At 37.9% G+C, this 20,269-nt stretch overlaps 1 protein-coding gene across 24 annotated transcripts in view; it reads right to left on the reverse strand.

Annotated features, from left to right (window-relative positions):
• Window positions 1-13,267: 13,267 nt before the first annotated feature.
• Window positions 13,268-20,269, reverse strand: part of macf1a (microtubule actin crosslinking factor 1a) — a 604,319-nt gene continuing 597,317 nt past the window's right edge. For 18 of the 24 annotated variants that reach the window (XM_043717784.1, XM_043717779.1, XM_043717772.1 and 15 more), the window contains 3 exons: window positions 19,089-19,190; window positions 16,337-16,445; window positions 13,268-14,390 (listed from right to left, as the gene is read on the reverse strand). In XM_043717784.1, the coding sequence (XP_043573719.1) occupies window positions 14,143-14,390; window positions 16,337-16,445; window positions 19,089-19,190 (459 nt within the window). In that variant the 3' untranslated portion in view covers window positions 13,268-14,142. The remainder of the gene's footprint in view (window positions 14,391-16,336; window positions 16,446-19,088; window positions 19,191-20,269) is intronic. The other 6 variants (XM_043717780.1, XM_043717782.1, XM_043717781.1 and 3 more) reach the window with 1 other exon arrangement.

The following is a 20,269-nucleotide window of genomic DNA, read 5'->3' on the forward strand; positions in this document are numbered from 1 at the left end:
AGTTGCAACATTATGCTGAGGTTGTACAAGACATTGGTGAAGCCTCTTCTGGACTACTGTGTCCAGTTGCCTTGTTCTGGAAGGATATTATTAAGCCACAGAGTTCAGATGCGATTTACCAGGATATTGCCAGGAATATAGTGTTTGAACAAAGAAAATTACAGCGCATGAACAGGTCCTTCGGCCCTCCAAGCCTGTGCTGATCCAGATCCTTTATCCAAACCTGATGCCTATTTTCTAAGGATCTGTATCCCTCTGCTCTCTGCACATTCATGTATCTGTCTAGATACATCTTAAATGATGCTATTGTACCTGCCTCTAACACTTCTGCTGGCAACATGTTCCAGTCACCACCACCCTCTGTGTAAAGAACATTCCATGCATTCCTTAAACTTTACCCCCCTCACCTTGAACTCATGACCATACTAATTGAGGTCCACCCCTACCCCCAACCAGGAAAAAGCTTCTTGCTATCCACCCTGTCTGTATCTCTCATGATTTTATAGACCTCAATCAGGTCCCCTCTCAACTTCAGTCTTTCTAATGAAAATGATCCTAATCTACTCAACCTCTCTTTATAGCTAGCATCCTCCATACCAGGCAACATCCTGGTGAACCTCCTCTGCACCCTTTCCAAAGTATCCACATCCTTTTGGCAATGTGGTGACCAGAGCTGTATGAGGTATTCCAAATGTGGCTGAACCAAAGTCCTTTACAATTGTAACATGACCTGCCAACTCTTGTACTCAATACCCCATCCGATGAAGGAAAGCATCGACTCTATCGACTTGCAGTGCCACCTTCAGGATACAATGGACCTATGCACCCAGACCTTTACGCAGGGCTTTTCCATTCACCACATAGTTCGTTCTTGAATTGGATTTTCCAAAATGCATCATTGTGCATTTCCCCAGATTGAACGCCATCTGCCATTTTTCTGCCAGATTCTCCAATCTATCTATATTCTGCTGCATTCTCTGACAGTCCCCTTCACTATCTGCTACTCCACCAATCTTAGTGTCATCTAAAAACGTGCTAATCAGACCACCTATACGTTCCTCCAGAACATTTATGTACATCACAAACAACAGTGGTCCCAACATGGACCCCTGTGGAACACCACTAGTCATAGTTCTCCATTTTGAGAAACTCCCTTCCAGTACTACTCTCTGTCTCCTGCTGCCCAGCCAGTTCTCTATCCAACTAGCTTGTATACCCTGGACCCCGTGCGACTTCATTTTCTCCATCAGCCTACCATAGGGAACTTTATCAAATGCCTTACTGAAGTCCATGTATATGACATCTACAGCCCTTCCCTCATCAATCAATATAGTAACTTAATAAAATTCTTTGAGGAAGTGGCAAAGACACTTCCCTGCACAAAACTATGTTGCCTATCACTGATAAGCTCATTTTCTTCCAAATGTAAGGAGATCCTATTCCTCATGATCTTCTCCAGCAGCCTCCTACCACTGACATCAGGCTCATCAGTCTATAATTACCTAGATTGTCCCTGCTACCCTTCTTAAGGGGACAACTTTAGCAATTCTCCAGTCGTCCGGGACCTCACCTGTGTGCAAGGATGCTGCAGAGATATCTGTTAAAGTCTCAGCTATTTATAAGGCGTTATAAAGAGTGACTGGATAGGCTGAGACATTTTTCACTGAGTATAGAAGGTTGAGTGGTGACCTTCTAGAAGTTTTTAAAATCATGAGAGGTATAGGTAAGATGAATGGCAGATGTCTTTTTCCTAGGATGGGAAAATTAAAGAATCAGGACTAAATCTTAAGGTGAGAGATAAAAGATTGGGGGATTTTTTTTTAAACAGAGAATGGTTTGTATGTAGAGTAAGCTTCCAGAGAAAGTGGTGGATGCAGGTACAGTTACAACAGTTAAAAGACAGTTAGATAAGTACATGAATAAGAAAAGATTTGGAGGGATATGGGCCAAGTGCAGGCAGGTGGGACTAGTTTAGCTTGGGATTATTGTCAGCATGGGCTGATTGGATTGAAGGGTCTGTTTCCATGCTGTATGACTCTATAAATTGAAGACTTGCTTGGAGATGTAAATCATGAAGACAGATTGTTTGGCTATGTTGCCAAACACAAACCATAAACACATATTTCATTGGGAGGATGCAATCATTAAACAAAGTTGAAAAGAATCAAAATTTTCCCCTTGCTTCTCTGCACAGTGTCAAAAAACTAATGTCAAAGCTAACGTTGGTATTCACTAGAATCCTTCGTAAAAATATCTGTGACAAATAACTCTTGCATCAGTACTTAGATTTAGAATTGCGTGCTCTCAGGGAAAGACTACCAGCACTATGAAATTATCTGTGAGTGGGAGATAACAGCTAATTATAGCCAGGCCATCCAAGAAAGCATTCAGCCTTCCTGTTTAAAAACACTTTCCATGTGATAGTACTGTAGTAGATGTGGTTCTCTACATTAACTCAATGTTAAGTGCAGCAAGGAATAGAGATTGCAAAGTTAACATTCTCTTGGCTTTTATCTGGAAAAGTGTATAAGATAACATATGATCTTAACTTAAAAGAAAATATATTAGCTTCACGTTTACTTGCCAAAATCAGAGTACATAGTGTCTTCATGGATAATGCAAGGTGGGAGTAGATGAAATGACTAAATAAAATTTTTAAAACAAAACCATATTGCACACAGTATTGAAGATATGAATTTCATAGAAAATTTGACAATGCCAAAACACTTGCTAAATGTATAGGATGCAATCATAGCAGGATGCCCGTTGCTATTTTTATTCTCCTGGATTGGTTGCAGGCAATTAGAGTTTAAATTCAAAACTTTAAATTCAATACAACGTTAAAAATTACCTGAGTTGCATAACTATGAAAAGTCTGATTAAAAACAATGTATCTTGGAATAAAACGAAAGATGAAGCGATGTCGGTTTAATTAGTTGCATGAATAAATTAACAGAAATAATACAGGAACTTGAATGAACAGACACTTTAATTTTCTATGTGAGATTTGAAAGGGTCAAGAATTTATTTTCTTTATCCAGCATCGGCCTTAGATTGGAAATCCTCAAATCCTAGCAGTCACGAGCTTACACACACAGTTGCCATAAAATAACACAGAAATGGCTGTCACACTCAAGGAAAGCGGTTATAGGGTACAGAGGGAAAAAAAAATCACATGGTGCAGTTGCTAGTTAGCTTCTGAGGTCACGGTTGACCCTGGCAAGATACTGAGACCATTCCCTCCACGACTCACTCCCTTGTTAGGTCCTCGACCCCACAACCAACCCACCCTCCCCTCCCAACACCTTCCCCTGCCACCACAAGTAGTGCAAAATCTGTGCCCACACCTCCCCCCTCACCTCCATCCAAGGCTCTGAAGGATCCTTCCACATCCAACAGAGATTTACCTGTACTTCCACACACGTCATCTACTGTGTCCGTTGTTCTCTATGTGGTCTCCTCTACATTGGGGAGACAGGATGCCAAGTTGCGAATGTTTCAGAGAACATCTCTGGGACATGCACTAAACAATCCCACCATCCTGTGGCCGAATACTTTAACTCACACTCCCACTCCGCCAAGGAGATGCAAGTCCTGGATCCTCCTCCACTGCCAAACTCTAGCCACCTGACGCCTGGAGGAAGAATGCCTCATCTTCTGCCTCAGGACCCTCCAACCACACAGGATCAATGTGGATTTCACCAGTTTCCTCATTTCCCCTCTCCCACCTTATCCCAGAACCTTCCAACTCAGCACTGCCCTCTTGAACTGTCCTACCTGTCCACCCTCTCCTATCACCTTCAACCCCACCTTCATCTACCTATTACATTCCCGGTTACCTTCCCCACCCCCTCCCATTTAACTTTCTGCCCCCTTGGGCCATCCCCTCATTCCTGATGAAGAGCGTATGCTCGAAACGTCGACTCTCCTGCTCCTCGGATCCTGCCTGACTGGCTGTGATTTTCCAGCACCATACTCTTGCAGCATCTGCAGTCCTCATTTTCCCCTGGCAAGATACTGCAAAAAGAATTTTACTGAGCATATGCCTTGTGTTTAACTTGACTCAAAGAGACCTTGATGTGCATAAAATTTATCTAAAAATAGGACTAATACACATATTTGGATGACATAAATCTAAATGTAGTTTGAGTTTTTTTGCTACTGGAACTGATACATTTAAGTTAAATGAGAAAATTTGATAAGGGGTGCAATATTGAAAAAAGGTTTAATTTAAATGACAACTAGCAAAAGTTCAAAAAACTTTAGGGTCACTATTTAGATTAATAGAAGTTAATGTACCACAGTAACTGTGATGTATCAGTTATAGGTCTGTAAATTACAGTATACTATGTTGAATGCAAGACTGAGATTTTAATTAGTGTAATATACAATTTGTGCAAGAGAAACAAGGTTCTTAAATGAGATGAAATTTGTGCTGAAACAGAACCATTGCAAGATGCTGTATACTCACTAAGACTGCTTTCAAATATAACATGCTTCAACTATGCATGTAACTTCACTCATCTCAGCTGCTGACTGAGACAGAAAACTGTACCAAACCAAGTAGAGAAATCTTCAATGAGACATGCTCACCTTAAAGAGCTCACAAAAAAACAGACTAAATTCTATATTGTAAAAATATTATTGTAAACACAGAGAATGCTGGAGAAGGGTTTGATTGTGGACTGAATTGGGAAAAGGAATGTTTTACAATAAAGGACTAAGAAAGGAAATGTACTTTTTTAAAGATTAGATTAGATTCCCTACAGTGTGGAAACAGGCCCTTCGGCCCAACAAGTCCACACCGACCCGCCGAAGCGTAACCCACCCAGACCCATTCTCCTACATTTACCCCTTCACCTAACACTACGGGCAATTTAACATGGCCAATTCACTTAACCTGCACATTTTTGGATTGTGGGAGGAAACCCACGCAGACACGGGGAGAATGTGCAAACTCCACACAGAGAGTCTAAAAAGCAAGTTTCTGTAAGAATTGTTTACACTGTTGGTTTGTAAGCAGTGAGAAAGTATAAAAACGGCACAGCACTGGGGCATTTGTAAGATTCCACCAGTAACAGTAGTTGATTGGTTTGTAGAATTGTGAGGAACGGTGGTTGCCAAAGATCATCAGCCTGATAAAAACTTTGACTGGTTCTTGGGTAGCTGAAAATCTGGGTGGTATGAAAGATACAGGGATAAACTCTGATCTTTGGAGTGGGAGATGGTATATGGATGTGTTTGTCACTCCAGTAATATACCTGAAGCTAAAGAGGTCAGTGCTTTTTCCAACTAGTTGCTGTAAGCTATTGATTTTAATCAATAAGTCAAAGTGTTTACAATTTGTGACCCAGTCACTCCTTGCCTCCTGCATTAAGTGAAAACACCTGAAGGAAAACCTTGGAGAACTAAAAATTCTAAAATAAAAGGAACATTCCATCAAATCCTGAGGACTGGTGTCCTTGAACTATTTCCCCAGTATTTTCTTACTCTCCATCCATAACATCGATGTTTCATATTAACTTGTATTTTTGTGGTTTTTTAAAAGGGTTTAGAGTTTTAACAAGTAAAGCTATGCATTGACAGTTCATAGTTGTTTATCAATGGTTAGAGTCTATTTACAGGCACAGCATTTGTCATAAATAGGTCAGAAATCCTGGTCCATGTTTTCCGTTAACCTGTATCTATCAGACTGGTAACTCCAGAACCTTGATAAATCTTTTTTTCTTTTAATTTCTTTGACAGTTCCTGGAATAATGGGGCTTGATTTCTAATGCACTACCCCAGTGAGGGGTAACATGACATGAAAAAGTTTTCAAAGCAGCCATCTGTGAGAATTTATAAAGCATAATAAACAAGAACTTTGGGGTGACAGTGGTGTACGGGTATTGCATCTGGACAGGTAAGCTGATCGCCTAGACCCATGTCCTGGGGACAAATTCCATCATGGTAACTGATGGAATTTAAATTCATCTAATAATATAGAAGTGAAAGTTAGTCTCAGCAATGGGAGATGATGAAATTACTGTTGATGGGAAAAACTCAAGGAAGGAAATCTGCTGACCTTCTCTGATCTGGTTTACATGTGACTCCACATTGATGCACAACAAGGTGGCAACCTTTGTTCAATAGCAATCAGGGGTGTGCAGCAAATACTGGCTTTGACAGTAACCCCTTTCATCTCTTGAAAGAGGAAAACAAAGCTTGCATTTAGAACTATAATCTGAATATTAGTTACAATAATTATAGAGACTGATAACTTTGAACTTAATTATTACCTGTAAAGGATGATACAATAAGATTTTTGGACCATTATCTAATCACTACCTTTTTGGACAATTTTAGTTTGAACCAAAGAATATCCCATTTTTGTTCTTCACAGATACAATTGAGTCTGTCCTTTACAGAAACATTCCATTTCCTCAGAATAAATCCAGTGATTCTTAGTTACTATAGCTTTATTCCTATTCTTTTCACAGCCTGCTAATTTGCATCTTAAAACTGCCTTTTACAGTGAGATTTCCTTTACAGACGATCCATATAGCCAAATTAGATGATTCTAAGTCTTGTTTTAACTTCCCAAGAATTTGATTTTATAATCCAAACATGAGTTTTCCCTCATATTCCTGCGTAGTGAACTTCAGCTGCTCCCTCTCATCTGTATAAGGCAGACTCCTGCTACTGGTATTTATGAAAAGTTTGAAACCTGATCTTTAAGATTGCTTTCTCTGCATGTTTCCACATGGTAATGTGAATCTTGCTGCTTCTGGATATGGAATGTTTCAGTATCTGAGGAATCATGAATGGTAGTGAATGTTGTGCAGTCATCAGCAAACATCTGCACTTATGGTGAAACATCATTGAGGATGCATTTGAAAATGGTTGGGTCTGGGACATTATTCTGAGGAACTTCATGGGGTCGTGTGGTGTAGTGGTAATGTCCATACCTCTGAGGCAAGAGACCAAGGGTGAAGTCACAGTTGCTCCAGTTGTGTGTCATGACACATCGGAGCAGATTAATTACAAAATACCTATCCAGAGGAACGCCTGCTGAGATGTCAAGTCTGAGACAAATGTTCTCCAACAATCACAACCATCTTTCTTTGTGTTAAATATGACTGATCAGCAGAAAATTTTCACTGATTCCTATGGACTTCAGTTAGGGCTCCTTGTTCCACAGTCAGTCAAAGGAGAGCATGGGGATATTAGTGGAGTGTCCACTGTTACTGGCTGTTGACTTGTTCATTACAATTTATGATGAAATGTGGCAGGACTGCACAGCTTGGATTTTGCAGTTACATAGTTTGTGCTGTTTGGTTTGCAGATAGTCCTGTGTTGCAGTTGCACCAGTTTGTCACCTTGTTAAATATTCCTGGTGGTGGTGCTACTGCTGCTGACATGCTTAATTGAAATCAGAGTTGATCACTAATGATTCTTGTTTTGATGGTAATGCTAGAGTGGGGGGGATTAGCAGGATCATTAGGTGAGAGACTGTGATAACACAATTCTACTGCTACTGACACCCCAAAGCATCTCATGAATCTAGTTTTGAGTTGCTAGGTTTGCCTGAAATTTGTCCCATTTAGCACATTGAGATGATCATCCATTGTGTTGTGTGACACTAATGTGAAAATAGGACTTTGTCCCCACAAGGAGTATGTAATGGTAATTCCTACCCATACTGTTATGGTCAGATGCAACTGCAACAGGTAGATTGGTGAGAATGAGTTCAAGTAAATTTTTCTCTTGTCTGTTCTCTCACAACTGCTGTAAATCCAATCCAACAACTAAACCTTTTAGGACTCAAGTCAGTGACTGTCTATTACCAATATGGCTTGGCAGTGCAATGGACTTCTCTACCAAGAGTACTATGTGCCTTCTTGCCACCCTCAGTATGTGTTCTACATGGAGAAATATCAATTCATTAACCAAGGTATTATTTCGTGAATATGACTGTGTCAAACTTTTGTTTGACTAGTCTGTCAGACAGCTATCTTAACTTTGACACATGCACTCAGTTCTCAGTAAGGAAAACTCTGCATGATTGACAGCTGTGTTCTCCCAGGTCAACGTCAGGTTCTCCATATGCTTTCATTCCTCCCTGTAGACTGTGTAGTGGTTTGATACAACTCAATGGCTTGCTAGGCCATTTCAGAAGACACTTCAGAGTCAACTACATTGTTGTAGATCTGGAGTCACATACAGGCTGGACCAAGAAAGAATGTTCAGTGAACCAGATATGGTTTTACAACAATTGACAATGATTACAGTATATAGTCATCAATAAGACTAGCTTTCGAATTCCTGATTTTCTTTTATTGAATTATAATTTTACTTTGTACTCCAGTGGAATATGAACTCATCCCCTGAACATTGACCTGGGGTTCTGAATCATTACTCCAGTGTTACTACCACTATGCCACCACCACTACCCCTCTCTTTTAGATATCAAGATGTTTGAGAGAATTGATGAACTATCTTCAAGTAGTTAGAAGTGCAGGGTTGCCAGTGGCATTTTTGGATGGTTTTCCTTTTAACATAACAACTGACCATTTTCTAAACAAATAGCTTCCTCTTAAATCTGCAAACAGAATTATGTTTCTGGTCCAATTTCAGAAAGATTTTCTTTAAACAAATTTGGACCTTCATTGCAAACTATATATTTTTCTAGAATATACATTGTAGACCGTTCCAAACTGTGACTGGGTCACTATCAGCTGCTTAATTCTGGTAATTATTTTAGCTGCATTTGAGTAATTTCATTTCTGAGCATTCTGTTTGGTTCAATAACAATTTTTGGATTGTGGGACAAAACCGGAGCACCTGGAGGAAACCCATGCAGACACAGGGAGAATGTGCAAACTCCACACAGTCACCCTTGGCTGGAATCGAATCTGGACCCGTGGCGCTGTGAGGCAGTAGTACTAACCACTGAGCCACCGTGCTGCCCCCATATGGCAGATTCTGTACAACATTAATAAATGTGAAGTCATATAGCTTTGGATGAAAAATAACTATTATTTAAATAATGACATATTGCAAAATGTATAAACGGGATCTGGCTATCCTTTTACACCAGTTAATGAAAATTAACAGCCAGCTGTAACAACCAATTAGGAAGGCAAATTGTATATTGTCATTCATTGCAAAAGGATTTAAGTTTGAAGTGGGGATGTCTTACTGCAGTTGTACAGGCCTTGGTGAGAATGCATTGAGTAGCATGTGCAGTTTTCCTCTCCCCATTTATGACAGGATATATGTGCTATTGAGGAAGTGCAACCAAGGTTCACTAGGCTGATGCAAGAGATCTGCAGTGCAAAGATAGACTGATTTGACTGTGCCTACATTCATTAGAGTTTATAATTAGAATAGATCCAATTGAAACATAAAACTTTATGCAGAGTTACACAGCCTAAATACAGGGAGAATATTTTCCCTGGTTGGAGTCTCAAACCAGGAGGCAGTCTCAGGGTATGGGGTTGGTTACTTAGGACTGAGATAAGGAAACCAAACTTTACTTCTTAGGGGAGATGATGGCCTAGTGGTATTATCAATAGAGTATTAATTTAAAAACCCAAGTAATATTCTGGGGAACTGGGTTTGAATCCTAGTGCAGCAGATGATGGAATGTGAATTCAACTAAAACCAGAATTAAGAATTTAACGGTGACCAAAAAAAATCATCATTGACTATAGTGGACTAGATGGACTTTAACTTATGTCCTTTAGGGACAGAAACTGCTATCTCCACCTGGTCTGGCCTAAAGTGGCTCCAGACTCTCAGCAATATGTTTGACTCTGGTTTCCCTCTCGGCAGTTAGGTTTGGTCAATAAATGCTGGTGTATCCATACTGTGAATGCATTAAAAAAACTCAAAAGATGGTTGACCTATGGAATTTGCTACTACCAAAGGCTGTGGAGGTTGTGTAACTGAATATATTCTAGAGAGATTTGTTTTCCCCCCAAGATATTAAAGGTCTGGAGAGAAAACAAGAATACAGCATTGAGACAGAGGGATTAGCCATAATCATATTGAATGGCGGAACAGTGTCAAACGGTTGAATTGTCCACTCCTGCTCTTTGTTTCTATGTGACATAAAGAATGAGAACAAAGCTTGTTTAATTTCTTACCAAATTTGGATCTTAGAAACTTATGTATATCAGTAAACTATCAGTCATCATTTTGAGAGCTGGAATGACTAATTGGGAAGATGGGGAACTGAGAGTCAGACTTGATGTTTCCAGAAATAGAAAAGGTTTGGAAATCCCGAAAAACATTTATGGTCAGAACTTTCACGATTTATCAACAATGAGGATATTCAATCATTTTATTTTGGAAGGCCTGGAATCAGAAATTGGCACTGAAAGAAGGGCGTGGTTTGTTTGTTCTTTTAATGTTCACTGCATTACAGTTAGGTGCTGAAACTTGGATTATACCTAGTTTCCATTAGTGTGTCAGAATCTCCAGAAAGTCAGGTTGGTGGTCAAAGCTTTTTTGTGATACAAGAACTTCAAACTTAAGGTATGGATGAAAAAATTAGACAACTTTGTCTTCTAACGCTAGAAACATTGCAGAGATGTAGGAGAGTTCTATAAAATTAGAATATAGAAGTCAGTACCATGATTGAAGTAAAAAGTGCGAAGATTCTAATTCTGGAATTGTACTTGGTGAATAGAAACCTGGCTTCATTATACAACGTCATCTTTCAAGAGAAGTCGGTCAAAACTCTGATCTACAATTCTGATATGTTTATGATCTCTATGGGTAAATACTTTAACTGCCTCACCTATGCAGCGAATGTGGACAATTATTTAAATGAAAGTTATTCCCTAAAGAATTTCTTTCCACTAAACAAGGCCTAAAATATACAAACAAAATTAAAACTTTGAAACATATTTGCACAAATCATATCACAAAATCAGAAATAATAGGCCCAGCAATAAGAGTGAGCTACCATAACAGCTGGCAAGAGAGACCATGAAACTATTAGATTGTCATACAAACTCATCTGGCTCACTAAGTAACATTAGGCTTCCTCCAAAAGTTGTTGATTCTTAACTTCTTTCTGAAATGGCTCAAGAGCCAGTTATCCCAAATTACCACTAGTAGCACAAGCAAGCTGAGCAACACCATCCTCCTTGATCAACCATCAAATGCGCAAAAATCCAGAGAGTAACAGCAAAATAAAATACTAGCCCAGATTGTATCCTACTGGGACAATCTCAAACAAGAAAGCATTAAAACAAATGTAGAAATTTTTGGACAATACTTAATACAGCACACTGCACTGTCCACTTTTCAGGAAAGGATCTACTTGAATTCTTTGGAGGTAAGATACTCTTTGGATAGTTCCAGAAACCCCTTTGACAGAGGTATGATGCCCTTTGAAACTGTTAATTTGACATGAACACACAGAACAAATGGATAAACCCACTGGAAATATCAAGAGTATGAGACATTTAACTTGCCTCTTTTTTGGCTGTTTTTGCTATTGCTTACCTAATTCCACAGGAAAAATGTCTTTTTCCTCATTGAGCATGCTCTCTACCCTCCATAGTTAATTATCCTTTTTAGATTGGGTTCGCCCAGGTTTACAAGTCTGCCATTGTCACTACTGAATATTTTTTCACCTCTATCTAATTTCCTCATTCGAAGTCTGAAGAAGTCATACCAGACTTTACAAACTAACAGATTCTCTCTCCACAGATGCTGCCAAACTTGTAGAGTTTTGTCAGCTTTTGTTTGTTTATTCTGCTATAAGCTTGTTCCTCTACATCTTTACTACAAAGGTGGCGGCTATCAACTATACTTATTAGCATAACTGTACTTAAGTTTATTTTTACCTGAATTCAAATAGATTCTGTCTTGGGCCCTCTAGGACACAGTCTATTAAACAGTCACATTCTCCTTAATCTGTATTATCATCCTTCTCCTCCCTTTCTTTCTTTCCTCATTTCCGAACCTCTTGTATCTAGAAATGTATAGTATCTCAATTATCTAGAAATCTCATTTGTTGCCATATTATTTCCAGTGTGCATATTTCCATCTGCAGCTCAAGCACCTTTCCTTTCTTTAAAAACTTCATGCTTTGACTTACATAATTTGCAAACCTGAATTGCATTTGTTGCATTCACTTAGTCTGCTCCCATGAAATAACTCATTATTTCTTTGATGTTTTCTGTTTCTCTTGACCCTATCACATGTTGTTTCTCCTTCTAATACTATATCCTGGTTCCCATCACTTTGATAAATGAATTTAAACCCTTTCTCACAACATTAGCAAACTGTCCCTGAAGGATGTTTGTTCCGACCTTGAGGTATAGCCCGTTTGGTGTGTATAGGTCCCACTTTTCCCAGAATTGATCCCCAAGACCCAGACATCAAAATTATTCCCAAATCAATAATCAGCTATACGGTCTTACCTTTTTGTTCTCCAGTCTGAAGCTGAATTATATTTTTAAAGGCTGTTCTCCAAGGTACTTCTGAGCCCATTTTGTTCCAGTTGAGTAATGTGAAGTAATAAACATAGTCTAAAGAGACTGGGAGGATAATCATCATATGGAAGGAGGAAAATCTTCATTCGCTTGAATAATCATCATTGAAACAATAATCAGGGTATATGAGTCAAACCTAGTTCACAATGAAATTTAGTATTGTGGTTTGACTGCTTATTTTCTTCAAAGAAACAGTTATTGCATCTAAAAATAAATATCATTGCCACAACTTACTTGCCCATTTTCTATTGCATTAAACTGATCAGCAGTTTAAACCATAATCTAATACATTGCTTATGCTGGTACCTGAAGACCCAGGTATGCATTGAGTATGGTGAATACGATGAGAAGAATTTTATGTTTGATCCTTGAGCCTACTAGAGATGACCCACTTTGCAACTAAAGAAAAACAGACAGTGATATTGGATTGGGAGATGCAATCCATCTCCACATGTGGCACAGTTGCCAATTAGAGATGTCAATGATCATAGATTTTTAAAAACTTTTTTGGTTGGTAATAGCATTTTAAACATTAAATGTACCTGATAAACATATGTAAAATGGGTTTGTAAATTGTGTGCAATGGGATGTTTACACTAGGATCAGTTATATCATCATTTAGAGTAACAAACAGTAATTAGGCCAAATGGTCTGCCCTTATTGAACTGAGATTTGTCACAAAAAAGGTGTAAAGCGCCAAACTTAGTAGAAAGTGTATGTACGGAACAGGAAAAATCTTAATTCACTTGAATAATTACCAGTGAGACAAGAGAAGCAGTACTTATTTTTTTTTAAGTTATTGAAAGAACATTTGCTTTTGAATACAAAAAATGAATGTTTGACTCATTGGTACAATTTCTGTTAAGATTCACACAGCGACATGGTCAGACTAGATATCAATAGAATATAAATACAGCTGCTCATGTAGCCCCAGTGGTCAGTTCAAATGAACAAAAGCAGCATAAAAAAGTGAGAGAAAGGCCTCGCTAGCAACTGCTGGTGTGGCCCAACATAATAATCATCAGCTGCTATTAAAGTGTCCTTTATACTGCTTACAAGATAACAATTGTCTTTTACAACTTGCATGTGCACTTTTTGTCATAATTATTTGCGTAACTTTCAGCAGGCAAAAAATGAACAATCTTAAAAATAAGTAAAACTGTACATCGCTCCATTTTTTTTTCCCACTTTAAATACTCCGTGAGGTATCCGTGATTTCTAACAAACACTGCAGCATTTGTCTTGCTTACACAGCAAGTTTTCTTTTGAAGGGTTGTTTTGTAAATGCAAGTTTGTTTTTTTTTAAAAAAGCAGTAGTTCAAATCTTCAATAGAACATGAACACATTTAAATTTCCTTTCTTTTTAAAAGCATTCTCACTTCCCTCAGACACAGAGGTCATGGGAACAAAATATGGATGTTTTATCTACATAAATATTCACATGAAAAAACTTTTAACTTACAAAAACAAAAAAAAACAGATAAGGTACAATGATAAGGCAGCATCAGACCACAATTAATCTTTTATAATGGTGACAACAGTACTTTTTTTGTAGAATATCATACATCTGGTGGCTTCAAAAAGAGGGCGTGTAAGTGTGGATGTGTGTGTGTGTGAGATAAGTGACTAATCCACCATATTATTTACATTATCTTCTGGTGCTTGTGTTTTTTGGGGTGGTTTTCTTTGAAGGTGTTGGGATTTTCGAAGGTTTTGCAGAACTTTTTCTTGAGCTTGCTTGGGATCCTGCTGTGCTGGATTCAGAAATATCTGAACACATTGACTGTGTTTCCAAAAGGTCAAAATCTGAAGCATCACTGCCACGCCGACTGTTTGCTCTGCTGCCAGCACGACTCCCAGCTCGACTCGTTGGCCTACTTGGGGTCCTTTTAGAATCTGTGGATGACAAAGTCAAATAAACACAAAGTTATCATAAGTTGCTATAAATGCTGGCCTTGCCCTGCACTCAAAAGTGGTGTCTTCTGCAACACTTTTTCTTTGTCTTAAGAATTATAAATTGTTTTCAGTTTTCCCCTTCCAAATATTGTTTCAGTAGGAGTTCGTGGCTTGGATATAAGAATTCTAAAACAATATTCACAGGAATATCTCTAGAAATCCCAATAAACCTATTTCCACTAGGGGTACTGCATTTAAAAGGCATCTGGATAGGTATATGAATAGGAAGGGTTTAAGAGGGATATGGGCCAAGTGCTGGAAATTGAGATAGATTTGGTTAGGATATCTGGTTGGCATGGACGAATTGGACCGAAAAGGTCTGTTTCTATGCTGTTCATCTCTATGACTCTATTTCAAATAATTCCTATTTGGACCACTTTCTGGCAGAATGGATAAACAAGTTAGGCCAAAGCACTGAAGGATGATGACAAAGAACACAGCAATAGAAAGAAGAGAGGAGTAAAATCGTGCTAGGTTGCAGTCATTGAGGATGTTAATCACAACATTGACTGGAGGTGACTCAGATCTTGCAGGGTGAAAGCCTGTTGAGAGACCAATGTGAATCGGAGAAGAAACCATGTTCAAGGATTTGAGAGCAAAGGGAAGATGGAGGGGATATAGTAGCTCCCAGCTATAATAGGGAATTAGAATCAGTCTTGGAGGAAAGGAAAAGTTGATGACACTTATGAAAGAGAAGACGGTACTACTGGAGATAAGCTAGCATGGAGGTCAGAAAGGGAATTTAGGTGCTCAGTATTTCAGCAAAAATGAGATTTTGTGGTGGTTTTATGATCAAGGTGAGCTCTTTGGGTGTGAGGCAAGATGGAAGTGAAACTGAAAAATAGATTAAATGCAGCTCTGAGGGGGGTTTGGCTTTGTGCACAAGATGGAGCAGCATTGACAACTGAACAGAAGATCTCAAACTTAGCGTCTAAGAAATTCTGAGCTTCTCACTTTTGTTCAAGTCGACAGTGGATGGAAAAATGGGGTACTTTGCTCTACAAGATGATCCCAATGTTGACAGATGACAATAAACCTGTTGTTCAGCCAGATCAGGCAACTGATGACAAATTTAATTGTGTACCAGAAATGGTCAATTCCTTCTCTTCGACTTAGAAGTAGGAGTTAGACCCAAGAATGACATGTTTTACTGGGCAAAACAGTAAAGTAGAAACAAGGACATGAGACTGTGCAGATTGCCAGACACATCCGCTTGTATTGTTGGATCTAGGAGCCTGACTAGAATAGGCTCTTGGAGGAAGTGAAATGGAATCAAGGTTTAGTTGTGGTTTTATGAACAAGATGAGTTCTGCAGGCATGAGGAAAGATAGGAATAATGGAAAAAGGGAACCAAATAGATGTAAGAGTTTTTAGAAATTATTAACAACACAACTGGTAAGTCTAACTGTGATTAAGGCGATAGAAGATAAAAGGGGACAGGCAAGTGAAGTAAAAAAAAAACATAGGAACAGAAAACATGCTATACAACTATTTTGTTATTCTCATCTTCCAAATTCTGCTGTCTGTAGAACAATTTATCTGAATACATGAATGAGGTCATCTGCTGGCTAGTTCTGCAGAGTATATTTTGTTACATTAGCACACAGTCATATGAAACAGTAATATATAAAATATTTACATGTACATGCAAGATCAATTTCAAATGCTTTAAGTGAAAAAGAACATCGACATTGTGAATGAAGGGTTCATCACCAGAGTATCAACAAAAATAATCTTGCACCTTAAATCTTTCGGAACTTTCCAAATCCACTATGACAAACACCAAATGATTTAGGGGCAATTCCCATCCACTCACCAGAGAGGAACACCATTTTTACTCTGTAACTAAGCCCATGATTAGTTTCATCACATACTTTAGAACTCACCAGTTTTGCTGGATTTAGTGGCAGATGTGTTGCCATTGTCTCCAGTGAGCGATGCTTTACTGGAGTGGTAGCTTGGTCGTCTGAGTTTACTCCCCTGTGTAGGTGTCACCTGATTTAAATTACAAATTCTCTTTTTAAATGCCAAGAGAAAGTTGACTAAACAGCAGTAAAAAATAAAATGCAAATAGATCCACATCATACATAATTGAACATTACATTACTTTCTAATGATTTACAAATGGATTCAGATACTGAATAATAAAATTTATTCAAAGATGGGGCAAACTTTCAGGTGGGGATTCAGGAAATCACTGCTACAACAATCAACCTAACTTGGGGTGCTGTTGGTCTATTCAGCTGAAGTACCACACCACATACACATATACAGACTAATGAAACCTTCCTGACATATTTCAAAGCTCTAGTCCAAAATAATAAAACTAAATGATGAAAATTTACACAAAGATTTAATTTAAAACTTGATCCACTCACCAAGCAGAAAGATCAGAAAGTGCAGAGAATATTAAACAAAACTTACGCTAAAAACTGTCACATTAGTGGCTAATATAATGCAAAGTCAGTTCCAAACAATAAAAGGTTGTTGTGCTCGCTGTTGGGTTTGTCTTACATTGACTGTCCCATCTGAGGAGTCCACAGATATTTTTTATAAACATGACAATGAATGAGTGTGATCTTTGTTTCTAAAATTGAAGGTAATGGGATTAAAATCAAAGAAAGGACAAGGTCAAAGAAAGATGATACATCAGTGCAGTATTGAGGGAACTTTGCATTGCCTTTCAGGTGAAGTGCTCATTTTAGGTTCTGTCTACTCAAAAGATTCCATGGAAGAGAAGCAGGTATACTTCCAGTACTTATTCCACAACTCCAAAACAGACAAATTTGCTATTTATCAACAGTGGGACTTTAACGTGTAAATAATGACATTCACTACATTGTCCCAAAGTGTTTAACAGCCATTCTGACTATGTATTAAAGCTGCTGTATTAATATATAGTGACATAGGTCATGCCCAAGAATGTCAAGTACCTAAGAATTTGACAATTAAAGATTTTCAAGTACTATATGTTTAACAAACAGAAACATATACAACTGGTGGTTCTAGATTGTGGTGTAAATTCTGGCACACAAATTTATCCTGAAGAGCAATCACATGAAATTTTTCAGATTAAAAAGAAGTCCAGAAACACAGAAACAAAATTGCAGGCAGCAACATTCCATCAATCGGACTCCAATATACATATTGATACAAATTACGAGCCCATACAAATATAAATGACTGTGATGATGAATCCTAAGCAGATGTTGAAAATATCACAATTACTCCTGTACCTCAATCTGAAAAGTATCATTCAGTCTGATTGCTCTGCAGTGAGAATTAGTGAAAATATTTCAGAAATATCAAGTCAGGAAAACACTCTACTATATGGAACTATGCTGAGTTAAAGCCTTCCAATTTCCACATGTTAAAGCATATGCAGCATATAGCTTGTGGAACAAACATGTTAAAAGCATAGTTTGTGACAGAGCAATGGTAAAATGTCAGTGAACCTGCTCCCTAATAGAAGGTGGTGGTAGGTTTAAAAATAGTCAGACTTCAGAGAATGCATTCAGTGCTTAACTTTCAGTAACTCCACCATGTCAGGCAGTCATCTCCAATTCTCTTCTCAATACTCTCAAATTTTCTCCAGAGGAGCCTTTTTTTACCCATGACCCTATCTCATCTCTTGCTACTTTTTTCAGCTGTAAGCATCAAGCTGTTCAAGCAGGGATCTCCGTTTGATCATTGCCAATACCATGCTCCTTGATCAGTTACCAGGAAATGTGTTTTAATAAGGTAAGATGGGACACTTTCTTCTTCCCCACAAATCTCTACCAAAAATACTGCAGACTATAAACTATTCTTAGCTTTAGGGCACTATCTGATACATCCCCAGTATCATTAATATAATTAGCACCAATTTTCCAAAGTAAATAGACAAAAGATTTTAATTTGGATGGACGCAGTTGACTTCATTCTGGAATAGAAAATCTATTCAGGTAGTTGAGAATATTTATTGCCAAGTAGTAAAAGGAATTCAGGATCATATATGAAAATATTAAAATTTTATTAGTGCTGTTGATAAATATCTAGCAGACATTATTAATTCCATATTTTCATTATTTTTGTCTTTTTAAGAAAAATGAAAATTGATTGCACAGCGGGGGAGAGGAGGGACTGTGATGGAGAGGGTAATAAGCACAATTTTCTTTCATTTGTTTCTTTTTCTCAAACCACATCTGGAAGTAACACTTCTGATTGGTAACCACTCTTAATATCATAAGGCTGAATAATAGAAAGACTAAAACTAATGAAAAAAATCATCTTAACAAATTTGTTTGAGAGGTTTAGTGAAAAAGCGCACAAAACTGTGGAACAGTCTTTTTTCCCCCAAAGATGTTGGGTTTAGATAGTTTATGCATAAACTATTATTCCTAGGTCTATTTTATATTGTTTTTGAATTGTAATACCTAGCACCTGAATTTTAAAACATCTATTTGAAGATACTATACATTGACAATTACTAAATACCATTTTCAAATAACAGTAAAATTTAGTAAACACATCACCCACTTCTTGAAAGTACACCAAACTGTACTTTGGTTAACTGGGGAACAAGCACCACTCACTGACCACTGCTCTGTAAAACGTCAATTGCCTCTGGCTATTAGCTCTTGATGGTTTATACTGTACCTCAATGCTCGGGATCTGGAACACATGGGAGTCTAGGCACTTAGTGGGAGTAGAGGCTTTACTGTTTGTCAACCAAGGTTTGTCATAACAACGGGTGAAGGTCTGTGAGATGGAGAGGAGGGTAGGAAGGAGGGAGAGCAGATTAAAAACAAAATGGACAATGGATGGTGAAAGAAAAAGGGTTTAAAAGGATAGGTAAGAGAACAGGAAGGGATAGGGCAAATGTTAACAGAAAGTTAACTTCAAACAATGAAATGGTAAAAATTGTAAATAATAAACAAAGGTAAATGAAAACTGTAATAACTGAAACATGTGAAACTATGAGAACAAATTGACAAATTTCAAGGATAATGTACACCTTTATAAAACACTGAACAAGATGCTTTTTGTTATTCTCATTATTAAACAATATCAAAGGATCTTCATGTATTCAAAAAGACACTCATTTATCAAAACTCTGATCACTTCAAACAAAACATAAATCAACAATCATTTTTGAGTATTTGCATTAGGAACATGCTTTTGTACAAGTCATTATGGGTAAATTTAGTTACTTGTTAGATAAATACGATACTTCACTTTTTTTCTTATCAGAAGAAACTTCACTAATATTGTGGCTCAAAAAGAAATAGAAAATTGCAGTGGAAGAAAATGGACAGGGGAATTAAAATGTGGATTCAAACAGCTGCAGTTCAGACTTGGATTTGCCCTGCATCTGCTGAACTCTCATTATTTCAAACATACATTCTTGTTCAGTGTAAGGGTGACATCATCATTTAAAAATGAATGCAACAAAATGAAATGGCATGGGATTGAATATTGACATGGTAGACGCATGAACTGCTCTTGTGTTTATGAAATATTAGTAATGAACAACACTTTAAATTGTTTTACAGAATGACAATGGTAGGATTTTGTTGTCCTGATGCTGCGTTATCATCCCAGTTTCTTGAAATGGTTTCAATTATGCAACAATAGATGTCTCAGTAATGACATCATCACAATTAGTTTCCAGTTCCATAATTGTTTTGAGGCCATTTTAGATTAGGTTAGATTAGATTCCCTACAGTGCGGAAACAGGCCCTTTGGCCTAACAGGTCTACAATGATGCTCTGAGGAGTATCCACCCAGACCCACTTCTCCCTGACTAATGCACCTAACACTATGGGCAATTTATCACG

Source organism: Chiloscyllium plagiosum, chromosome 27 (genome assembly GCF_004010195.1).
Source record: "Chiloscyllium plagiosum isolate BGI_BamShark_2017 chromosome 27, ASM401019v2, whole genome shotgun sequence".
NCBI lineage: Eukaryota > Metazoa > Chordata > Chondrichthyes > Orectolobiformes > Hemiscylliidae > Chiloscyllium > Chiloscyllium plagiosum.